Source organism: Capricornis sumatraensis, chromosome 1 (assembly GCF_032405125.1).
Source record: "Capricornis sumatraensis isolate serow.1 chromosome 1, serow.2, whole genome shotgun sequence".
NCBI lineage: Eukaryota > Metazoa > Chordata > Mammalia > Artiodactyla > Bovidae > Capricornis > Capricornis sumatraensis.
In genome coordinates, this window is record NC_091069.1 from 11,346,599 (window position 1) to 11,371,178 (window position 24,580).

Genomic DNA, 24,580 nt, shown 5'->3' on the forward strand with positions numbered 1-24,580 from the left:
GGTTGTGTGTGGACTTCCCTGGTGATGGCTCCGTGGTCCCCTGTGCCCCTTCCCCACCCCCTAAGACAAAAGGCTGGGAGGTAAATTCTCTGAGGACAGAGACTCCTTTCTTTCCCTTTCCTCCAGTGCCTAGACCAGTGCTTAGCACCCAGTGTGCCCTCAGTGAATGTGAGACGAATGAAGGAATACACAAAAGAGTGAGGCATGCACGGGAGGGGCACAGAGCAGACCAACTGGGACCTCTGGGACTAGGACCTGTCTGGGTCTGGAGATTGGACAAGGACACCCTCAGCTGCATGGGAGGCCTGACCTTCTTAAAACAAATCCCTTCCCTCTGCTCTGCCCTGGTCTAGTTACCTGCTTTTCCTACCCTGGAGCCACTGTAACCAACCACCTGGCCCTGCAGGCAGTCTCAGCCCAACCTCAACTTCCCCAGCTGTCGACCGGGAGCATCAGCAGCCTCTGTGGATGGTGACATCCAGAGAAGCCACCGTGGACTAAACTGCACACACGAGCGGTGTTCAGTCGGCTCACCTGCTTGCCTTTCATCCCCCTCTTCCTTTCTTCATCTGCTGAAAGAGTAAAAAGACCAGGCCAAAGCAGCAGGGCCACCTGGTCGAGTCATCCGTGACCCTGCCTCCACGCCAGACCGACCTGACTCCCCTCACATGTCTGGGCCAGGCTGGACCCCGCTAGGCCAGGCCCCAGGGAGGTAGCCATTCAAGGGGAGAGAGGCCGGGCTGCAGGCCGGGTGGGGGAGCTGCCCATAAATCAGGCCCCGCTCCCACCCAGTCGCTAACAAGCGGGGCTGCCTACCCGCCTACGTGGGGTCCCTGCCTCTGCGCTGCCACAGCGGCCTGGAACAGCCAGCTGGCCAAGGCCTCTAGAGTGCCTTGGCCTCCGCCCCCATCCGCGGCCCCGAGATAGATAGGAGTATTTTTTTTTTTTCTTTTAGGAGAAGAAAAAAAAAATAGACCTAAATGAAGAGAAACACCAACAAAGAAGGAGAGAGGCCTGCAGAGTCACGTGGGGGCAGAGACCAATTGGGCCTCCGGTGGCCCCCCCACCCAGGGCGGGGAGGAGGAGGAGGAGGACGGACGGACAGGGCCAGCCTACTGTCCGCCCGCCGCCCGCCGTGGCGTAAAGAAGTTCCCGTGTGCCCACGGTCACCACCGCCCCACCTGGGCCACTCGAGCGTCCCCTCGGACCCCCAGTGCCCACTGGCCACCCTCATCCAGCGTGCGAGCTCGCCTTCCGCTCCGTAAGTGAGGGCCTGGGCCCAGGCCTCTAATGGCCAGCCTCCCTCCTCAGTGCCTCCCTGCGGCCTGGGCCGGCCACTGCCTGCTCTGCTGAGTGACTGGTGCCCGCTCCTCTGGGCAGGAAAGGGGCCGGGGATCTCCCCAAACCTGCCCTCCTACCATGCTACCCGTTCTTTTCCCTGGCTGGCTGTTGGGAGGAGCTAGGCCTACGGGGACAGGCCCTACAGGGGTCTGTGGGGTGTCCTGCTGTCTCCGGGTGGCCGGGTTGCGTTGGCTCAAGCCTCGTAGCCTGGATGTACGTCCATGGTCCCTGGGTCTGTCTTTGGGTCTCTGCGTCTCCCTGCCTGTGACTCTGTGCTGTCTCTGTGGATGTCTCTGAGTGTGTGGATTCAGACGTCTGTCTCTAGTATCCGTCAGTCCCAGTTCTGTGGCTGGGCCAGGTCTGAGTTTGCTTCCCTGGGTAGGTGGGTGAGGGGCTGTGATTCCCCGTATGTTGAGCTAGAACCTGGGCCTGTGAGGAGTGGGTGCAATGAAGCCTGGAGCGTCAACCCAAGGGCTCCCAGCCGGTGACCGTGGAACCTCTGAGAGAGGGGATCTAAGTGGAAGGGGAAGGAGAGAACTGGCTCAGAGCCCAGGCCCCACCCCACCTGGGTCCCCAGCCCAGACTTGCTTACACTGCCTGACTCCTCCTCAACAAGGTCTAGGAGACCCCCTTGGGCTCCATCCCAGAGGATCTGACTGGGGGTTCCCCAGCCCAGCCCTCCCCCTCAATCCCCTTCCCTCTCTGCTGCTCCTGGTTGCCACTTTCTGAGGGCCCCTCCCTGACTGTTGAGTGGCAGCGGCCCCCATGCCTCAGCTCCTGCAGACACTCTGCTTTCTCAGGAGTTTGGGGTAGTGAGTGGAGAGGTCTGCAATAACGCTCTTTCCTCACTCCTCACCAAGACTGGTCCATGGACTCCCACGGAAACCACAGACTCTCTTCTGTAGGGCCGACCTTTTCCATTTTATATACGGAGAAATTGAGGTTCAGAGAAGCCAAGTGACCTGTCCGAGCTTGCCTCGCAAGTCAGCCGCAGTGCCTGTCCTTCATCAGCTGGGTGAGCAAGATGGGAGGTGGTCTGCATGGGGTCTTGAGGCCTCAGCTCTCAGGACCAAGGCACCTGCTCCAGCTAAAGCCAGAGGCCTCGGGGCAGAGGCCCAGATGAAGCTGACCACAGCCCAGGGTCTGAGCCTTCAGATTTGAGCCTTTTGGGCGGCCGCGAAGCTGCGAATGCCTGACTGTGGTATTTGCCCGCTTGACGATCATGCCTTTTTGGCTTCATTGTTCGCAACACTCTCTTGGACCCTAGTGCCCCGAGGGGGCAGGGGCAGGATGCGAGCAGGCCCCTTCCTCTCTGGGGTCTCAATTTTTTACATTTGAAAAATGAGAGTGACTGAATAGATGCCCCTCCCCCCCTTAGCTCAGAGCAATGGCTCAGCCCTTCGGCTCGAAGTCTCCAGGACACTTTTGTTCCTAGGGCTGCCGGGCACTCTCTTGCCCTGCTCCCAGCCCAAGTAAGAGCGCAGAACTGGACTGGAGAGGGATTTCTCCTGCCCCTGGGTTCTGTTCTCCCAGCTCTCATCCCATGGTTTTGAGTCCTCACCAGACCTCAGAAAACTCTCAGGGTGGAATTAGTACGCCTCCCATTTCCAGCCAAGCAAACTGAAGCTCAAGGAGAAGAGTTTGCCCCAGATCTCCCAACTGGATGCTTTCGGCGATTACTCAGTGCCAGGCATGTGTTTTGCCAACACTACCTCCGTTCATCTGCACAGCCACCCTTAAAGTCCAGTTATCACTCCCACTTTACAGATGAGGAAACTGAGGGCTGCAGAGGGGAGATTTGCTTAAACCTCCATTGAGGAAATGTACCTGGGTGGGGGTGGGGGTGGGGGTGGGGACTCAGTTTCTAGCCTTAAACCGGTATCTTGGCCACGGTCCCCCTACGTTTGCCCTACCTATTTCCATGCTGCAAAACGGCCAGAGCCCCCAGCGTGGCCCTCACCGAGACTAAGCAGGATTTGCAAATAGGGACTCGCCTCCTTTCACCGCAGGAGGGTGGCCCAAGGCTCCCAGGCGCCCAGCACCTGCTCAGATTCCCGGGCGCCCGGGCTCCGGGGGCCGGGATAGGGATGGGAGTCCGAGAGGGTGAGAGGAAAGACACGAACCCGTCTCGGTGGCGTTGGAGGGCGCGGGCCGGGCCTCCGCCCCCGAATACCGCAAGAGCCCATATAGAGGGGCCAGCCCCTGGTCCCTGCGCGGCGGGTTCGCGCAGCGCGCACTGGCAGTGGAGGGGCCTGGGTCCCAGGTGCGCCTCGGAGCGGCCCTGGAGGCGGCGGGGGCGGGGAGGCGGGGTGGGGAAGCGCCGAGGCCCCGCGCCGCCAGCCCCGAGCCCCCGCCTCCCCGCCCCCGGCCCGAGCGGCCGTCATCGCGGGCGGGCGGCGCTGCGCCCGGGTGCGGCTCATCGCCGGCGGCGGCAGCGCGGCCAGGAGGTGCGGGGCTCGCGGTGGCCGGACGCGGGGCGCTGCTGCTCGCAGGAGCCGCCAGGTGGGCGCCGGGCGGGCTGCAGCCGCCGTCGCGCCCCTTTGCGCTGCCCGGCTCCATCTAGGCTCTGCGCGCTTCCCTCCTGGGGACTTGGACTCTCCGCCCGAGGTCGCTCCCCCGCCTCGGGCTCGGCCTCTCTCTCGGGGCCCGCGGGGTCTCCGTCCGAGGTCTCTGCGCCCCGCGCCCGGCTTGCAGCTCCACGCCCGGCGCCCGCTGTCCCCGCTGCGCCCTCCTCGCCGGTCCCTGCCCGACGTCCCCGTCTCGGTGGCACGGCCTCGGTCTCGGTGTCGGTGGCTGCCGCCCACGAGCTTTGTCTCTTCTGGCCTGGGGGCCCGGCAGTTCCGCGATTTCGGGCTCTCTGCCCGGGTGCCGTCGTTGTCCGCCTCTCTCAGCTCGAGCGCCTGTCCGGGTCCGACTCTGCCGGGCCACGCCTCTGAGCTCGGGGCCGGGGTCCGACCGCTTTCCGTGCGTCTCCCGGTCCGAGCCCTGGCCGGGCTCCGCCGTCTCTCCAGGTTTTCTCTCAGTGTCTCTGTCTCTCTGCCTGGGTATCTCCCAGGTCTCTCTGGCCTCTCCGGCGTCTTGGTCTGTCTCTCGTCTACCACTGTGTCTCTGGCTTTGCAGCTGGCTCTCCGAGGTTTTCTCTTTGGGCCTCTGTTCCCCAGTGTCTCTGATCTGTCTTTTTCTGCCCTCTGTGTGTGTCTCTGTCCTTCTCTCATCTCTCTGTCTCCACTGCTCTCGGTCTCTACCTCTGTCTCGCTGTCTCTTCACCTTTCTTGTCTCCCTCAGGTTTTCTGACTCTGCGTCAATGCCTCTCTGTCACTCTCGGATTTTCGTTGTCTCCGTTGCCCCCGGGGTACCCTCTCAGTTAAGGAGCCCCGGTCGGTGTCTCTGGCCCTCTTTTCTGCCCATCTCCGGGTCTCCCAGACTCTGCTTCTGTCTCCCTCGTCCCCATCCGATCCCCAGAACGCTTGGGCCCCATTCCACCCGGAGTTCAATGGCATCTCCCGGCGGGCGAGCTCATCGCGTTTTCTCAGAATCCGGGTTTTGTTCTTAAATGAACGAATCCGGATCAAAGCGCATTTAATCTGACAGTCCCAGGTCGGCCGCGGTGGGGGGCCACTCAGGAGGAGCCCCTGGGAGGGTGGGGAGCGGGCGCGGCGGGAGTGCCGGGACAGGGCCAGCAAGGGCCCCGCGCGCACGGGAGCTGCTCCGGACACATGTGCTGCTGTCGGCTGCTCAGGGCGCTCCCATGGGGGGCCTGCAACAGGCGTCCTTGACCACCGGCGCTGCGGTGGGGCCCAGGGGCCGGCCCGTAAGCAGGGCGCCGAGGGCCGCGCGGCCGCGGAGCGCAGGACCCACCGCGCCCAGGTCCCCCCTGCACCACCAGCGGCCGTCCGGCTCTGCCATGAACCTCTCCTCCCTCCACAGGCGGACGCCGTGGGCATGGACTATTCGTACGACGAGGACCTGGACGAGCTGTGCCCCGTGTGTGGGGACAAGGTGTCCGGCTACCACTACGGGCTGCTCACATGCGAGAGCTGCAAGGTGAGCGGGCAGCTGGGCGGCAGGGTACAGGCGCGAACGGCGGCGGCGGGCGAGCCACGAGCGCGGCTGGGAGGTGCGGGGAAGGGGAGGCCGAGCCTGCCCCTCCTGCGCTGACTCCCCTCTCCCCCAGGGCTTCTTCAAGCGCACGGTGCAGAACAACAAGCACTACACGTGCACCGAGAGCCAGAGCTGCAAGATCGACAAGACGCAGCGCAAGCGCTGCCCCTTCTGCCGCTTCCAGAAGTGCCTGACGGTGGGGATGCGCCTGGAAGGTGCGCGTGCCGCGCCGCCTACCCCTGGCCTCCGACGGCGAGGGCGCAGGGGGTGCAGATGGGCGAAGGGCTGAGGGGAGGGTGCCGTAGGTCTTCTGGAAGTTTCTGAGGCCAGGCAGTTAGTCCTTCACGTGAACTTAGGGCCGATCCCTGTGGGGGAGGGGTGAGAACCGATGCCGGTTTGGCTGAAGGGATGCACACAGGACCAGCCTGGAGTGGGCTTGGGAAGTATCCAAAAGTGAACCCCAGAAAGCGGACCCTCTCCCCAGCCCTTGGGAGCAGAGCCCCACAGAGCTCCTCCCTCTGAGTTCTGTAACACCCCCACTGACATCCAACACCAAGCCAGAGCCAAGGTTTTCAGCACCTTTACTGGCTGGGTGACATTGGGCAAGTCCCTTAACCTCTCTGAGCTGCACACTCCCCATCTGAAGTGAAAGTGAAGGTTGCTCAGTCCTGTCCGACTCTTTGTGACCCCATGGGCTATACAGTTCATGGAATTCTCCAGGCCAGTATACTGGAGTGAGCAGCCTTTCCCTTCTCCAGGGGAACCCAGGGATCGAACCCAGGTCTCCCGCATTGCAGGGGGATTCTTTACCACAAGGGAAGGGGCTTTTCAGTAGTACCTTCCTCCTTGAGTTAGTGAGAGGATTGTATGAAAAGCTCCTAGCATGGTGCCTGAAATGTAGAAAGTTCTCAGCAGGTTAGCTGGCATTGTTATCCTTACTGACGATATTATCCATCCAGCATCACTGTGCAGCCCTCACTCACCCAGACCACTCATCTCTTCGTCCGTCCATCCAGCCAGAATGTTCACTCAGTTCGTTCACTCATCAGGTCCCTAGCCAGGCCCTAGAAAGCTGGGGAGTGGGGACCAAGTGCCCCCAGAGAACCCAGGCCCATCCTTGTCTCCAGGCCCATCCTTGTCTCCCCGCCCATCCCTAACTCTCTGTCCAGAGGGGAGGAAAAATGCTTCAGCAGGAAAGACTCACGCTCTTTGAGGGTGGACAGTCATAGGCTTCCACCCCGCTGGCCCCAGCCAGGCTGTGCACTGAGCAGGCAGCTGTTGGTTAAAGTTTTTAAACAATGTAGAAGGCCCCTGGGTGGCTCTGAAAGCTGCCGGGCCCTAAGTCCTGCCTCCTAGAGGAAGGGCTCCCATTGGAAGGGGAATATCCTGTCCTGCCCCCAGAGCCCAGGTCCCCAGCTCCCGGGCTGCAGGGAGTGGAGCAGGGCTGCCCACTCCCATGGCAGGAAGACTGGCCAAGTGGGCCCTGGGACACCCTCCTTGCTGAGCACCGGCCTGTCTCTCCTCTCCTCTCCCTTCTCCTGGAGCTCAGGGTGGGGTCCTGTCTGAGCAGGGGCAGGGGCCACACTTTGGTTGCAGAGATACACCTGTTGGGTCCAGCTGGTGACACATTCTTGGCCAGGTGGAGGGACATCTGGTCAGCAAGGGAGGTCCCTTCCCCCAGCCCTAAACTCAGCTTCAAATTTGAAGGCAGCAGGGGAAGCCTGAGTCATTTTGCAACAGGGGTTCACCAGAGTTAGGCAGACAGTCAAGAAGCAGCTGGACCCTGGGAACCCACCTGGGAATGAGGCTGACCAGAGCCCACTTCCCATCACCACCTCCCTGCCCCATTGCTGGGCCCCTGGAAGTTCTCACCCTGGGTATGATAGCACTCAGTGGGAAGAGATGCCAGACATCTGGGTAAGAAGAGGATGCTGCCCGTGAACCCAGAACACTTTGGGTGTTTAGTAAAGTACGAGAGATGGAAAGGCTTTGAGACAGAAGGAATACCACAGGCAGGGTTGGGGACATGCCAAGTAGAGATGCAGAGAGATAGTAAGGTGGAGAGGAAAGAAGACAGGGGCTCGTGAGGGGTAGACAACGTGGCAAGGGGACCAGGGCCTTGAATGCCAGGTTAGGGGATCGACTCTTATGAATGCCAGGTTAAGGGGACCGAAGGGACCATGAGAGGTGCGGAGCTGGGGAGAGCCCCAATCAGATCTGTTTGGGAAAGAGCTGTGAGTGGAGCGGTAGGGAGGGTGGCTGGAGGGGATGAGCCTGCCCCCTCTGCCTCTGCCCACAGCCGTGCGCGCTGACCGCATGCGAGGCGGCCGGAACAAGTTTGGGCCCATGTACAAGCGAGACCGGGCCCTGAAGCAGCAGAAGAAGGCACAGATTCGAGCCAATGGCTTCAAGCTGGAGACAGGCCCCCCGGTGGGGGTGCCCCCGCCGCCCCCTCCCCCACCGGACTACATGCTGCCCCATGGCCTACATGCCTCTGAGCCCAAGGGCCTGGCCTCCGGTCCACCAGCTGGGCCGCTGGGCGACTTTGGGGCCCCGGCGTTGCCTATGGCTGTGCCCAGCGCCCACGGGCCACTGGCTGGCTACCTCTACCCTGCCTTCCCTGGCCGTGCCATCAAGTCTGAGTACCCAGAGCCCTATGCCAGCCCCCCACAGGCTGGGCCGCCCTACGGCTACCCAGAGCCCTTCTCGGGGGGGCCTGGCGTGCCCGAGCTTATCCTCCAGCTGTTGCAGCTGGAGCCGGATGAGGACCAAGTGCGGGCGCGCATCGTGGGCTGCCTGCAGGAACCAGCCAAAGGCCGCCCCGACCAGCCTGCGCCCTTCAGCCTCCTGTGCAGGATGGCCGACCAGACCTTCATCTCCATCGTGGACTGGGCACGCAGGTGCATGGTCTTCAAGGAGCTGGAGGTGAGTCCCTCCTCCCCTGGCTGGCCGCTGGATCTGGGGTGTCCTCTCAGCTGCCTAAGTCTCAGTCTTGGCCACCCCTTGGGTGGGACTAACCTACCCACTGGCTTCAGGCTGTGTCAGGGGACAGGGAGGCCACCCTGGGGAAGCGAGGAGTACTTCTGGCCCAACTCAGCCTGCCCTGCCCCTCTCCCTCCTCCCCACTCATCCCTCCCTCTTTCCCCTTCCCTGTTTCCTGGGTATCTACCTCGCATGGCCTCTGCTGCTTTTATCTCTGCCTCTGCCTCTCTCTGTTGCCTCTCTCCCGGCTGTGCTATCTATCTGTTTCCCTGTCTCTCTAGTCCCTTCACTCTCTGTCTCTTTCTCTCCCAGTCTGCGTCTCTCTGGACACTTCTCTTTATCTAGATTCTCCCAAAGGACTAGCTGAGTCCCTGGGAAGCTGTCTCTGGCTGTCCCAGCCCAGCATCAGAAAGAGAGTCCAGGCCCTCCTGTCCTCTCATTTGGAGGCCACCACTCCCCACTAGCCTCAGATGTCATGGAAGGGGTGTTAGTATCTCAGTTTGGGGTGCTTCTCCTTCCTCCCTAAGGCGAAACATCTTACTGTCCCTGCATCTCTCATGCATGGTGGTTGGTGTGCTTGTGCCGAGTCACTCAGTCGTGTCCGACTCTTGCGACCCGTAGACTATAGCCTTGCCAGACTCCTCTGTCCATGGGATTCCCCAGGCAAGAATATTGGAGTGGGCTGCCGTTTCCTTCTCCAGGGGATCTTCCCGACCCAGAGTTTGAACCCAGGTCTCCTGCATTGGAGTCAGACTCTTTACCGACTAACCTACGAGGGAAGCACTATGGTGGCTGGTCCTAGGTGTAAATGTGTGTGTGTGTGTGTGTGTCCAGGGAGAGCTAGGTGCCAGGATAAGTAGGGCATGGCAGGGCCCACCTCTCATCTTCCAGATGCTCTGGCTGCAGGGTCTTCCATTCCCCTGGATTGGGATACCTGTAGCTAAAATAAGCAGGAAAGCAGCAGGAGAAACTAAGGCCAGACACGGAAGAACATCCCACTCATCCCGCCCAGTGGTTTGAAGCGCTCAAAGGCTGAGAGCTGCCCCTCTAGTGCCCTGGCTCCCTCTGACCGGGTGTCCTGCCAACCTCAGAGGCCCCCAAGCCTGGCCAGAGCCCATCCTCCCAGGCCCAAAAGCGATAGGCCTTCGGTCCAGGCCTGTGGCTGTCTGCCGCTCTCAGGTCTGCCCCCCAAACAGCAGGGCCTGTTGCCCTCCCTGCGGAGCCGCTGCAGCCTTGAGCGCATTGTCAGTGCTGACGCCACGCAGGCCTGGGCTTCCTCCAGGGGCATGTGGCCGGATGGGCCGGGGGCACTGCCTGCCGGGGCTGGGCTGGATGTGGGGTGGGGGAGGGGTGAGATGAAGGCTGGGCACTGTGAACCCACGAGGCACTGTGGGGCCGGGGGTCTGGGTTGCTCTGGGAGTCAAGAGTCGGCAGCGATGGCTTCTGCTTCTACTGTGGAGGGCCTGTGTCGTGGCTGAGGTCTGGGGATGTGGTGCGTGTCTGTTGTGGGGTGGGACTTCTCGCCCATGCCCCCTCTCTAGGCCGACCTCATGGACAGAACAAGAGGCAGGGCCTCAAACAGTCCCACCTGCCTTCTACTCATGCCTGGAGGCCCTGAGTGGGGAATGAGGGTCCCAAGACCCTTGGATTGGTTGCCAGCTTTCCCTCCAAGCCTCCCATGAGCCCCCAGTGCAGAGGGGAGGAGGAACGGAGCCTTCCTGGCCTTCCAGAACCCTGGATCCAGGGGCAGGGCACTTCCTCTGGCCGCCTTCCTGGTCTCTCGGGGGTTTTTCACGCAGGATGGGAAGGGCTTTTGTCCCAGCTTTGCTGAGTGTTTTTTCCTGCTTCTGGCTTCTCTGTGGTCCAAACCTTCCTGCTTCCCTTTCCAGAGTCTCTGAATCAAGCCCAGGTTACCAACCTCTGTAAAGGAGACTTGCAGATAAGTACTAGCCCAGCCCTTAGAGGGCCTCTCATCAGCCACATGGAACTTCTTTCCCACTGGTCCAATAAGTCCTGGGCTGATGTGTTTGCAGAGCCAGAGCTAGGGAAGCTGACAGGTGGGAGGGGAGCCGAGTGACTCTGTTCTCCCCTTTGACCCTTCATTTCTCACCTCTGAGCAGGACACATCTTAGCAGCCAGCAGAGAGGGTGCTCTGAGAGTGGGGCCGCCCGTGGCCTGTGCATGGGGACAGTGAAATGGATGAGACCCGGGGGCTGCAGGCCAGAGGAGGAGACAGACACGCACATAGATAATGCCGACACAGGGCACAGGGTGCCCAGGTCTCTGAGAGCAGAAGAAAGGGGCCAAGGGAGCCCAGTAGGAGAGCAAATGGTTCTGTCTTAGAAAGTTAGGAGAGGTTGCTTTGATCTGCCCCTCTCCAGAAAGCAGTCTGAAAAGGTTAAGTGTGTTCCAGGAAATGGGAACAGCATCAGGTCCAGAAATGCAAAAAGGCTTCACGAGTCAGAGAACCCCAGGCAGTACTGTGAGGCAGGGCTGGAGAAGCAGGGAGGGTGGGAAGCAGAGCCTAAACCAGGAGAAGGTCCTTCGGTGGTGGGTGATGGACAGCCAGCCAGGGAAGCCCAGCTCCCACCACAGAGCCGGCACTCTCCCTAGAGAGACCCACTCAATCCCCTGTGATGCTGATGACGTCTTGCTGCTCAGGGCAAGGTATGAGGTCACTGATGAGCTGATATTGGGGGCTTCAGATGCCCTTTTGGGGTTCCCCTCCTCCGTCCTCTTTCCCAGCCTCGATGTCCCTCTGTCTCTGCATGATGTGCCATCTCATGTAATCACGTGTGCTAAATATGATGTGGCCCGGAGATAAGAAGCACAGACTGGAAGCGAGGAGGCCTGTGTGCAGCTTGCAGATTGCTACTCATCTGCTGTGTGCCTTTGGTGACTTTACTCCTCTGGACCTCAGTTTTCCGTAGCTGTAAAAAGGGGGCAGTGGAAATAATCGCCACCTCATAGGATTGTTGGAAGGGCTTAGTGCACAGGAAGTGTTCAGTGAGTCAGGGCTCAGCTCCTTCCCTCACCCCCTGCTGCTGTTCCACTGAATCTAACCTTGCAGGTGGCAGACAGGCCAGGACAGGAAGAAGGAGAAAAGATATATCGTGTCTGTGTTCCTCTGAGCATGCTAGGGCTCTGACAGAAGACAGGGCCCACCTTGCCCTGTGCTTCCGAAGCAGCTTTGTACCTGCAAGGTAGCAGAAACTCACCTGTGTGCACTGTTCAGTGGGGGCGGGGTGTAGGCCCAGGCAGGCAGCCTTTCTGGACGGTCCCCCTGAGGGACAGCTGGGAGGATGCAAGATAGCAATCAGGGAGGTAGAGGCGAGGGCCAAGAACGCCTAATGACCCATCTTGACATCAGTGCACCCTTGACACCCAGCTCCGAGGCCCTCAATCGGCAACACATTTAACTGCTTAGATATATGGTTTCATTTAAGTGACAGTAACTCTGTCAGTCCTGGGCTGACAAATGACAGCCCGCCAACCACTCGGCCGGGACAGCGCCACGGCCAGCCCATGGCTTGTCAGCCACTGGAGAATTACAGAGCCCGCTGGCCTTCGACCGCCAGACTGATCAGACCCCAGGGGACTCCAGAGGGGGGCCTGCTGGGAGGGAGGTCATCTCAGCACCCATAAATACCCGGTCTCTGAGGCAGGCTGCAAAGTGTCAAGGCTCCAGGAAGATTTGTGGCAGACCAGCAGAAGGGGTGGGCGGCTGGTGGGCCCCGCAGACAGGCCTGGCTGATGACAGACCCCAGGGCTGAGACTGCAAATGTCCTGATTGCCAGGGTGAAGGTAGAGGAAGAACCTTTTGCTTAGGGAGAAGCCCACAGAAGGTGAAGACCAGCCCTCTTTGGTTAAGTGAGCCTCTTTGCCACTTGCTTTCCACCCACTCCAGTACTATTGCCTGGAAAATCCCATGGACTGAGGAGCCTGGTAGGCTATAGTCTGTGGGATCACAAAGAGTCGGACACAACGGAGTGACTTCACTTTTCACTTTCCTATGGAGAGGAACTGGCCCTGTGGGTTTCCTTTTAATGAAAAGGGGAGTGTGTGTGTGTGTATGCGTGCTTTCCTCTGTGTGCCAAATGTTTGGAGTTTGGTATCTTTGTGTGACCATCTAGGCAAATTGAGAGTGAAGCGTCTGGAAGGCACAACTGCTTAGCTGATGGGTAGGGGAACCCAGGTGAGGGGGGCAGTGTCTCTGGAATAACTCACCTGGGAACCCTCATGACTGACACCACTGTTTTCTGTAACCAAAAGAGGGAGGATTTATTTTTCCCATCTCTCAGAATAAGAAATCAGGGCCGAGTGTGTGGCTAAGTGGGAACCAGAAGGCACAGGGCGCTGAAGCCCAGCCTCCAAGGTGCATCTCTCTGCCTGTGCCCCTTCCACCCCCATGGCGGGGCTGCCCCCACTCCCGGGGTTCGAGGTCTGGGTACAGACTCTGCTCCCGGGGCTTGGCCAGCCGGGTCACTGTGACCCCTTCTGCTTTCTGCCCAAAGCTCAGCCAGCTTATCTTCTAATTCTCCCCCTTATCTCATGTGCTTCCATCTCCCCACCCCCTGTTCCCTTAATTCAGGCACAAGGGTGTCTGCTCCCGAGAGCCCCAGTGGGCGGGGGGCGGGGGGTGGTGGTGGGCAGAGCCCATCCCTGCACACCCTCTGTCTCCATCTGGGTTGGCTAATGCGGGCCAGTGTGACTCCCCGAGCAGGAGGTGACGGGGAGCGGGGGCCTGGCCGAGGTGCTTGCTGAGCCTTGCCTTCCTCCTTGGAAGGGGTGGGCAGGCTCTCTGGGGGCTGGCCACGTCCTGAGGTGAGATAAGGCGGGGTGCCCCCTGCCTGCGGTGTCTCCTGGCCTCTCCATTCAGAGCTACTTCTGCCTGAGCCTGGGCTTCCCCTGGCCCGGGTTTTTTTTTGTTCAGACAGTTATGAGGCTCTAGGGCGGACTTTCTGCCGGGAGAGGAGGGGGAGTGGTGGGTTTTTGACATGGAGGTGAGGGGAGGCAGGAGAATGGGAAGGCAGAGCAGGGTAGAGACAGACCCTTCATCCTATTCTCAGCCGTGCGGGCTGGGAAGGGCTGGGCAGGCGAGTCCTGGAGGAACCTGTCTGTGTGTCCGGCAGCTTGCTTTGTTCTTTGTCCACTTTTCTCTCCTCCTGTCTGAGGACTGGCTCCAGGGCCACCCCTAGGAGAAGAGCAGAGCAGAGGGGAAGAGGGGCTTCTACCCGCCCCGCCTTCCCGAGCTGTTGGTCAGGTCTGAGCCAGGTCTCCACACGCCGGGGGCTGCCTGGACGCCTCTGGCCTCCAGGTTGAGGGTGATTCCTCTGGGCTGCCTGTGTATGTCTCGAGGAACACACATTTGTTCATCAAGCAAAACTGACCCCCCTCTTCTGGGGGCCCAGAGATGAGCTGGATACCAATCCTGCCATCTCAGACCCCACAGGTTATCAGGGAAGATATGAAGAAGAGACATGAATAGTACCATCAGATGTTGTAGTTGCCAAGTCAGGAGGAGGGGGAGGCTTTCTGGGGGCGGTAGTGAACATGCCCTGAACTCTGGGGTGGCAAGGGTGGGGCTTCCTTCATACCTAGAGGTTAAAAGCACAAATGAACCAGAAAGAGCTATGTGACCTCGGGTAAGTTAGTTGATCTCTCTGAGCTCAGTGTCCTTTCTCCTTGGTGTCCGATTCTTTGTGACCCCATGAACTGTAGCCCTCCAGGCTTCTCTATACATGAAATTCTCCAGGCAAGAATACTGGAGTGGGTAGCCATTCCCTTCCCCCAGGGGATCTTCCTGACCCAGGGATTAAACCCAGGTCTCCCATATTGCAGGCAGATTCTTCACCATCTGAACCACCAGCGAATCCCGCTCTTTTCTGTAGACGGGGGATAGCAGCAGCACCCGCCACAAACACTCGCGGAGCTGTAACAACATGACTACATGTTGTAGTTTGCATTCACTGCAGGGCATGGCCCAGGAAGGTGCCCGGGCAGTGCCCGCTGGGTAGACGGTGGCTGGTCCATGAGCCACAGATGCTGAGAAGGACTGGAGTCTGCCCTGTGTGCTCCCAGGATGACACACTGCACCCAGGACCGTTCTGAACACCCAGAAGGGTTCAACTGTCACTGCTGTGAGCTGTGGGCTGAGAATGCCGGCCGTGGCCCTGGCCTGGCTCTGTTTCTCTCTGATTCCTGGAGAGTCCCTTGCCCTCTCTGAGTGGCAGATTCTTCATCTGGAAATAGTTTAGGCCGGGGGTGCCCCGAGGCCCCTTCTGGCTCTGGCATCCCATGGTCCTGAGTCCCACTTGTCACTGTCAGGCTAGAGTGTGGCAATCATCATGCTGGAAGGCTGTCCCTGCCCTCACACTGAGTGCCCCCGAGGACAGCCTAGGGACTAGAATCAGCCCTGTGCACCCTTCTGTTCCTCCTTCCGATGTAGGCCCTTGCCAGCCACCTGCTCATTCCCTGGGCTGCAGGCAGGCTTGAGCTTAAAGGTTCTGCACAAGACCCAGGGGAAGCCCTCTGACACGGCTCCTTTTGGAGCGATTGAGGCTGCTAGAGATGTGACCACAAGCCAAATGGGCACAATGAGAAATTAACACTAATTTCCCCTTGCATTTGAAGGAATCCTTCACAAATCGTTTCAGTGGACATTATTCGCTAACATTTACTGAGGGCTTAATATGTGCCGGGCCACCTTCTAATACTTTGCCCACTTTCCAGCTGAGAAAACCGAGGCCCACAGAGGTGACAGAATTTGCTTAAGGTCATACAGCTTGTAAGAGGCAGAGCCATGGCCTGCAGCCAGGCCCAGCCAAGTCTAGCGGGCCTCCACTGCGCCCTCTTATTCTTTTGCCAGACCTGTACCTTACTTTGATGAGGAAGACAGATGGGCAGCCTGGACACAGAGGCTGGGCAACTTGCCCGGGTCACGTGCGCCGTTGAGCGTCTGAACGGGGGGAGGGGGAGGGGAAGGTGCCCAGCAGGATGGGACCCCGGGCCCCGGTGTGCCTCTTCCTCGCAGGTGGCCGACCAGATGACACTGCTGCAGAACTGCTGGAGTGAGCTGCTGGTGTTTGACCACATCTACCGTCAGATTCAGCATGGCAAGGAGAGCAGCATCCTGCTGGTCACCGGGCAGGAGGTGACCGGACCCTACTGTGCCCCCCGCCCACCCCCACCAACCATGCCCTTCCAGAATTCTGGGCCCAGAAGAGATCCCAGGCCTCTTCAGGGCTGGCCCTAGACACCGCTGAATATCAGCCCTTTCCCCAGCTTCGCAGGATGCCCGCCAGCCCGACCTCCCTCTGACCAGCCCTAGCTTTGACCTGGAGAGGAGCCAGCCCCTGGGAACCCTGTTCTGGGGGAGCAGCTCAGAGCTGCGGGGAGGGTCTGGAAGGCTCTGGGAGGAGGTGGCGGTGGCACTGAGTAGTGAGAGAGTGAATAAGGGCTGGTCGGGCAGCAACAGAGGTGGCGGAACAGTCCCCACCTCCACACATGCAGAGGAGATGGCGTGAGCCAAGCTCCGAGAGGCAGGTTAGGACTGTGGAGCTTCGGGGGCCGCTGGGAGGAGGGTCTGGAGGGGAGGCGCCCTGTGGGGCTGAGATGAGGTACGAGATAAAGCTGGAGGGCTGGCTAGGGGCTTGCAGGTTCTAAATCCTGAATGGATGGATGGATGGGCAAAGGGGTCTGGGCCCCAAAGAGCTCAGAGTCAGAATTTGGGCACTCATAGAGTGGGAAAAGTAGGGACCCCAGGATGGGAGACATGGTGGGGTTGGGTTGTCTCCTGAAATCAAACAGGGAGCATCAGAAGAGTTTTAAGTGGGGAAGTTCACAGCCAGGTTGTACTTGAGGAAATGGCAGGATGGGTGGTGAAGAGGAAACAAAGGTGGTCACCCACTGCTCAGAACACTCGGGACCTGGGAGGGCATGATTCAAAGGGGTGCTGGGACAGGGTGCAGGGAAAATGGAGGGAAGGAGAAGGAGGGAAGGGAGGCTGATGCCCAGGGTCTAACCTATGGAGGGAGCATCACTCCTGGTGTGTGTGGGGGGTGTGGATACAAGAGGGGTAGTGGGTTTCACAGGTGCTTGGAGTGGGGGTGGGGTGGAGATTGGCGACTGTGGCCCTGCTCCCCACCCCCTCCCTCCACCCCAAGCCCTTTGTCTTCATCCTCTGTCCTCATCTGAGTGCCTCAGGCCATCCACGGCCAGCAGAAAGCTGGTCATAAGGGGGTAAATTTGAGGCCACCTGTGAGTGCACGTGAAGAGAGTGCGAGGCAGGAGGGTTGACCCCTGCCAACAGGTGGGTGTTCGGCTCTGAGGTCATGGGACCGTGTGTGCGCGCCCTGCACCTGTATGTTATTGTGCAGATATCTCCACACACATAAGTGGGGGGATGTTGAGACCTGCCCGTCACCATGTCAGTGGGAACATATACACGGACGTGTGGACGTGTGCGTGTTACCCTGTGATGCGACCATAAGAGGGGGTGTGTGTGTGTGTTCACGCCCCGTGAGTGTGTCCCTGCATGTGTGTGAACACGAGCTGAGGTGTGGCCACGTCCCCCGTCCAGGTGTCCCCGTGCGGCCCCGGGGCAGTCATGGGGCAGCATCCACGTGTTTCCGGGCAGAGCTGCCCTGCCCTCGCCCCACACCCAGCACAAGGTGGCACTCCCTGCACCGCGAGAGCGAGTGGTGCTGCACCGCGGGATCCGGCGGCCGCTCTTTGCGCGTGAAGGACCCTTCAGCTCTCCCTCCGCACCCACCTGCCTGATGTCGGCTCTGCTGCATGGCGGGGGGCTTGGCTCCATGCAGGGAGCAGAGCTGGGGGGGGGCGGCGGGGACTTGAGGAGAGGCCTTCCCACCCGGCTCCGCCCCCGGCCTCCGGCCAGTGCCTGCCCTGCACGCCCTCCCCTCGCGGCGCTGACCCTGCCCTGTGCCTGCCCAGGTGGAGCTGACCACGGTGGCCGCCCAGGCGGGCTCCCTGCTGCACAGCCTGGTGCTTCGGGCGCAGGAGTTGGTGCTGCAGCTGCATGCGCTGCAGCTGGACCGCCAGGAGTTCGTCTGCCTCAAGTTTCTCATTCTCTTCAGCCTCGGTGAGTGGGCTGAGCGAGGCCTGGCCTGGGGGTCAGGTGGATGGCAGGTGGGGGGGTGGAGGTGCGGCTGGCAAAGAGACCCCAAGGTGGGGCGGTTCTCTGATGGGCGTCCTTGGAGAGGCCAGGACCCCTCCCTTCGTGAAGAAAGCTCTGAGGGGACCTGGTCCAGGGCCTGCTTCCTCTCTGGGCCTGAGTTTCTCTGTGTAGGAGGACAGAGGGCCAGGATGAGGTCTAAGACTTGCCCTTTATGGGATAAGGACGTCCCCTGAGAATTTGGTAAATTCTTGGCTGAAAGCCTTAGGGAAGTGCCCAGGCCACCCCTAGAAAATGCCCGTGTGATTTCAGGAGCTTCTGATCCATGGTTCCCATCCTGAAGTTCCCTGCTTTTCCTAATTCCCTGCTCCAGCGGTGTCTTTGAGGCCCAGACCCCTTTGCCCATTCATTCATTCAACTCAAATCCTTGTCTTCAAGGGAAGCCGAGACAACAAGTATAATATGATTAGTAAACTATACAAATTAGTGAAATGACTAGTAAAATGTGTCACCTGGAAGACTGTGGTAAGTGCCAAGGAGGAAAAAACAGCCGGGCAGGGGCAGAGGGCAGTCCAGGCCACCTGTTCTTCCAGCTCCACAAGTGTCTGGTGTCTGCCTCCTTGTGCCCTCCTGATCCTGGCCCAGCCTGTGCCACTCACGTCTCCACCCTGCTTCTGGGTTCTCATCAAGTCAGCCTCCCTCTGTCCTCCTTCACCCAGCAAGCTATGTCCAGTGCCCTCCTTGTGCCCAGAAATGCTGTGCCCCGCTCTCAGGCAGCTCCCAGTCTGGGAGAGGCCTTTGCACAGCACTGTCAGGGCTGAGACAAAGAGATGGGGAATCCGGGATGGGGAGCAAGGGATCTGCTTGGAAGGCTTCCTGGAAGGGGACATCTGAACAGGGAATTGGAGGATGAGTGGAGTTTGCTAGGGGAATACATCTTTTAGCAGAGGTATAGGTGGGATGAAAGGTTGGAAGAGAGGGCAGTGATTGCCTCGTCACCTGGAGAGAGGGCAGGATGGAGATGTTATCTTTGTGGGAAACGACATCATAGTCACAGTCTGGCAAGTGTGTGCCTGCCCAAGAGTCCGGGCAGCTGGGGAAGCAGAGGGTAAGATAATGGCTGGGAGTAGGGTGATTAATGGAGTATTGACTGGGGGAAGCCCTGTGCTCAGGCTGTGGTCATGGGCCTGGGTGCCTAGGCTGGACTCTGGCACAACAGGTTGGTAGCTGGAGGAGGCTTGTCTGCAGGGCTATAGAGCTTGGTAGGAGACAACCATGGTGGAGGGTGGGGGCAGGATCTTTCCTCTAACAGTGCAAGCTAGGGAAGGAAGTGAATGCATGAACAAGTCTCTCTCCATCTTTATCTCACACTGTGCCTTGTCTTTGGGGGGAGTGACCTGGGTCGTGACAGTGACCCTCCGGGTGGGGGCCAGAATGTTGGGGCTGTGAGGGGAGAAGGCCTATGACCCAGGCTTTTCTGAGCTCCTGGGCGCACAGTGAGAGGAAGCCAGGGGAGCTACAGAGGCTGCTGACTGACAGGTTCCGGGTTAGGAGAGGAGTCTGAGCAGTCCAGCGTGAGCAGGATGGGCCCAAGAGGAGAGACCAGCGACAGCTGGGATACTGGGGAAATCTGCCTGGAGGAGGGCCCTCTCCGCTGTGCCTTGCTGTTTCTGGGAGAAACAAAGCAAGCAGCAGCAAGGGCATTCCAGACTGAAGGAATAGCTGGTGCAGAGGGATGGGGAGAATCCTAACAGCTCGGTTGTAGCTGTGGGGCAGGGAGACAGTGAAGAGGAGGCTGGAGAGGTGGGCAGGGGCCAAGCTGGGCAAGGCCTTGAAGGCCAGGCCAGTACCTTGAAGCTTCCCTTGGGAAGGATCTGCAGCAGGGAGAATCATGATCTAGTTTGCATTTTGGAAAGGTCCTTCTGACTGCAGCATGGGAAAAGGATGCCTGTGGCAGCCCAGAACCCTGCCAGAGGTTAGACATGGGGCTAGGAGAAGCGGATACAATCTGGGCAAGATGAGGGGCATGATTTGCCCTGAGTCTGGAAGGTGGGAGGGGGCTACTCCCAAGATCCCACCCAGACCGCCAGACCGGGGTCCCCAAGGGAACTGGGGCCCAAGAGAGGGGTGGCCACTTGCCCATCGCCCTTCAGCTGGCGTGCTGAGCATCACCCCAGGGCAGTGCCTCCCTGAGCTGCTCAGCTTGAACCCGTGTGATGACTGTCCCCCCACCCCGGCCACCCCGCCCTCCCACCCTGCCCCTCCACCCAGCTGCCCCTTCTCGCCTGCCTCCACAGAAGGGTGCCATTTGGTGTCTAAATAGCCGGCTCAGGCAGGCGCGAAGGCAGGTAAGGAGGTTTAATTAAAATTAGTGCCTCTCTCCTGGCAATCACGGTGTTTATGAAGATGGGCCCGGCTGGCATTGTTCTGCAGAGGACTTAATCGAAGCTTAATGGATTGACCTAACATTCGATTTCCTGACTTGCATTGAGGCGGCGGCAGCAGCATTCCCTTAAGCGTTTGCAATTTACCCACTGCTCGCGCCAACAAAAGGCGGCCTGAATAGCAGCCCCACTCGAGGGGCCATTGTGCGCGGGGGCGCCTGCCTGAGTCACCGCTATTGGGACAACATTCTTTATGCCTCGCTGGAATGAAAGGATTATTCAAATATTCAATTAAACCGTGAAAAGGGGGCTTTTCTGAGAACCTGGGGGCCCCCGGCTCCGCGGAGCTAGCGGGCTGCTCTCGGAGGTGGGGGTGATATCTCCCAGCTCCCCCACCCACCCACCCACCCCAGGACTGCTGAGCAGGCCCATCTCCAACCTTTAGCGGCTCAGGGCCCATAGCTGGACAGCAGATGAGGTCCAGCTCTTGGGTGCCCTGAGACGCAGAGTTGAATTTGCCCCCATTGTGCAGATGATGGGAGACTGAGGCTCAGACTGGGGAAGAGACTTGCCCCCGGTCACCCAGCTGGTGAGCTGGGATTTGAGTCCCCGACACAGCAGGGGACACCTTCAGGTTTCTGTGACTCCTGCGTCTAAGGGAGGAAGGGTGTGTTGTCCCAGGGGATGCAGGCTCTGTCACATGGTCATCCCGGAGAATCTTCACAGCAGTCCCTTTAGAGGGCGGCTGGGCGGAGGGGCATGACTTGATCATGCTCCCCTCCAAGGGGGAGTCCAGAAGTCTCCCTGGGGAAACCAAGGACCCCAGGCTGGGTGGTCCTTGGACCGGACTCCTGGGTTGGATGGAACATGAGGGCATCATGTCATCTAATCCCCCAGGAACCCGTGTCCAGGCCCGACCCTGCCCCTGCTTACCCATAGTGCTTTGGAGCCAGAGAGATCTGGGTTCGAGTCCCGGCTCTGGTATCGACTGTGTGCTCCAGGCACGCTCACACCCTTTCCTGCCTGCCTTCCTGTCTGTAGGGATTAGCTGATGGAGGTGGGCAGGGAAGGTGCGGCGGGTGCTGGGAAAACGACTTTCCTATCTTGCACTGTGGTGGCTGGGGCTCAATTAGTGGCCGTGCCTCCCTCCCCCAGCCCTGCAGTCCACCTCGGGGGGCAGTGGGTGTCTCCAGCCCGCTGAGAGCTGCCAGCAGGGGTGTGTCCCTGAAAGCTGTCCTTGTCTGCAGCTCCCCACCTGTGCTCCGCCCTGCTGTCCCTGTCACACTGCTGCTGGGAACAGTAAATCCTGGTAAAGCCGGGGCTCCGGTCCTCCCAGCCCCCTCCCACTCCTGCCTCTACTGCAGCATCTTGGCCGGTCCTTCCCGCACCCTCCCGTTTCCTCTGGGCCCCTTGCCTTCTGTGTGGCCTTGAGCTGGTCCCTACCCTTCTCTGGACCCCCAGCCTCCTATTGTAAATTGTCAGAAGACAAACTGGAGAATTGCCCAGCCCAGCGGATGGTAGGGATTGAAGGTAGATGGGGTTGGAAAGAGATTGGGAAGTGGATGGGACTGGTAGGCACCTCCCAGGGAGGCTAGTTAGGTGGGGAGATTTCCCATGACCTTTGAGTGAGTCTGGAGAGGACCAGGCTAGGGAACAGTTATGTACAGTTGGACAGGTTGTTTAACTGAACAAGGGCACCTAGACAGGGGAAAGGTAGAGCCTGAAATCCAGCCTGCATGCCCCTCACCAAGCTGTCTTTCTGTGGGTTCGGGGAACCTTCTGTATAACTGGCACAAAGGTGCCTTATGGGCTAATGGTAATTCTGGGGAGGCCAGGAAGAACATGACCCTGGCTCACTTAGTGTATGAAGGGAGGGGAATATCATGGGGGAAAGATCGGAGCTGGGGAGTGCCCAGATCCTGCCATACGCCTGAGGTCCAGCTCAGATTTCCCTAAATCCGACTTTGGACAACACAGACCTCGACGGGCACGCTGGGGGCGGCTGGGGATCAGGGTTGCCAGGAGCATCCAGCCCTCCTGGCGCAGCGGGTGTTAAGAGGGATTAGAAGGGCCAAGGGCTGCGCATGCTGGGCTCCAGACTCCCCTGCAGCGGCAGGGCTGTGAGCGGTGGGAGCCAAGGGGAAGTGGATGGACGACTGATTTCTGAAACACAGGCCACCGCATCCCAGGCCAGATGGGGCTAGGAGTCAGGGATGCAGACAGGGTCTGTGGGTTCCTGCTGACCGGTAGCCCCTAGGCAGGGCACCAACTGAAGATGCTGCCCAGGAGCTGAGGGGGGCTCCTGTGACAGGAAACTGGCCCTCTGTGGGCACCCTGGGGGCCAGGCGCCTGCGCAGCTTCCCCTGCCTCCTGGTGGGCGTGGCCCCTTCCATAGAGGACGAAGGCCTTCAGGTCAGGAGAGGACAGGGCGCGGGCCACCAGTTCTAAGCAGTGGGGCTGGGATTTCAACCACCATCCATTTCACACTGGAGACACTTAATTTTTGTCTCCTCACTGGGCCTCTGGGCAGAGGATGCACTGACCACACTCCTTTGTCCCTGGTCCACACAGAGCTACCCAGCCACCCGCCACTCCCTCCCATCGGCAAGTGTCCCTTTATGTTTTGTCCCTGTTCTTGCACAATGTCCGTGTTTTCTGTGCGACCATTTTTTATTGCTTTGGTTTTTGTTTTGTTTTTGTTTTTGCTTTGGTTTGGTTGTTTTCGGCTGCACTGGGCGGCATGTGGGCTCTTAGTTCCCCAACCAGGGATCGAACTCATGCCTCTCCTTTGGTAGCTCAGAGTCTTAACCACTGGGCCACCGGGGAAGTCCTTTGCGAGCATTTTTAAGTTATGTAGATGGCGTTTGGGCTTCCCCCGCGGCTCAGCAGTAAAGAATCCACCTGCTAATGCAGGAGACACGGGTTGGACCCCTGGGTCAGGAAGATCCCTTGGAAAGGGAAATGGCAACCCAGTCCAGTATTCTTGCCTGGAAAAATCCCGTGGACAGAGGAGCCTGGTGGAATATAGTCCGTGGGGTCACAAAAGAATCAGACACGACTTAGCGACTAAACAACAGCAAAGATGGTGTTCCCTTATAGATCTCATTCTGAATCTCCCTTTTTTGTTTTTATTCTGTTTCCCCTCCGCCCCCCTCAGCCCCAGGCTTTTAAGGGTTTGTCCATTTGCTCACCGCTGTGTCTGCCCCATTACTTCTGTCTACTGCACAGGACTCCCGGGGGTGTAGCCCCCGCCCGGCCATCCAGGCCACCTCCCCATCACTGTAAATACTGTTGCGGTGAGCATCCAAGGGCCCCTCCCCATGGCCCCTTGAGAGAATTTCCTTGGGGTGCTGGAGCCTCTTGATTGGCCAGAAGGTGGATCAAAAGTGTGCCTGCCACTGTCTGGAACAGTGGATGGGACCCCTCCACTCACAGCTCGCCTCTCGGGATGGTGCTGATGGGCGACAGTGATGATGGTGGTGGGGTGCTGATGCGGATGGTCACTCCCTGGAAACAACGGCAACAGGATGGTTTTGACCTTGGGGGATGGTGTTGGCCATGGACGTGGGGAGAGGAGGAGTAACAGTGACAGTAACCCGGGGAGCCTCGGGAAAGTGCCGGACGCTCGTTCCTCTGAGCACTCTCTGGGTGTCGGCTCCCTGGACTCTCACAACCATCTTGTGAAGGAGAGGCTATTGTTGGTCCGCTTTGCTAGTGAAGAAATCGAGAGGTTCAAAAACAGGTCCGAGGATGTACCAGGGGAGGTTGGCGATGGTCCCGGTGGGTGCGATGACAGTGGCGGCAGCGGTGGTGACAGGTGCTTGTGGCTGGGTGGCCGGCGGTGGCCTAGCGTGTGACAACCACAGGGTGTCAGCGGCGGTGACTGCTGTCGGTGGTGGCGTTCAACCAAGGTGTTGATGGTGACGGCAACCCTGGTGGTGGCAGGAACGACCGTGGTTTGGTAGTTGACGGCGGCAGCGACCACGTGCGTGAAAACCAGGGATGCTGGTGCCGGTGTCCGCCAACCGCGGGCATGGCGCCGTGGCGGCGATGGGGAGACTGTGGTTTGCGGTTGATGGTGGCAGTGCCCACGTCTCTGGTGATCGCAGGGACGTTGGTGTGGGTGAAGCCAGCGGCGGGGTCGGTGATGTGACGGGACTGGTGACCGACCCCTCCCTCTGCAGATGTGAAGTTCCTGAACAATCACAGCCTGGTGAAGGAAGCTCAGGAGAAGGCCAACGCCGCCCTGCTCGACTACACCCTGTGCCACTACCCGCACTGCGGGGACAAGTTCCAGCAGCTGCTGCTGTGCCTGGTGGAGGTGCGGGCGCTGAGCATGCAGGCCAAGGAGTACCTGTACCACAAACACCTGGGCAACGAGATGCCCCGAAACAACCTGCTCATCGAGATGCTGCAGGCCAAGCAGACTTGAGCCCGGGCCAGCGCGGGGCGGGGCCGGGCCGGGGCCAGGGGCGGGGCCGGGCCAGCGCGGGGGAGGGGCCGGGCCGGGGCCAGGGGCCAGGGGCGGGGCGCGGCGCCCCGCGGCCTCCAGGTGGTTTACTTTTATTACGCTGGCCCAGGACCCCACCACGTAGGCCGCTGCCCCTCAGCTCTCGAAAGGCCCGTGTTTGGGGTG

General features: G+C 59.8%; 1 protein-coding gene across 1 annotated transcript; it reads left to right on the forward strand.

The window, feature by feature from the left end:
• The first annotated feature begins 5,283 nt into the window (after positions 1–5,283).
• On the forward strand, positions 5,284–24,376 carry NR5A1 (nuclear receptor subfamily 5 group A member 1). Its single transcript, XM_068976476.1, has 6 exons — positions 5,284–5,385; positions 5,516–5,657; positions 7,742–8,367; positions 15,458–15,577; positions 17,380–17,527; positions 24,129–24,376. Exons 1-6 carry the CDS (start codon positions 5,284–5,286, stop codon positions 24,374–24,376), a joined length of 1,386 nt encoding a protein of 461 aa, XP_068832577.1.
• The last annotated feature ends 204 nt before the right edge of the window (positions 24,377–24,580 follow it).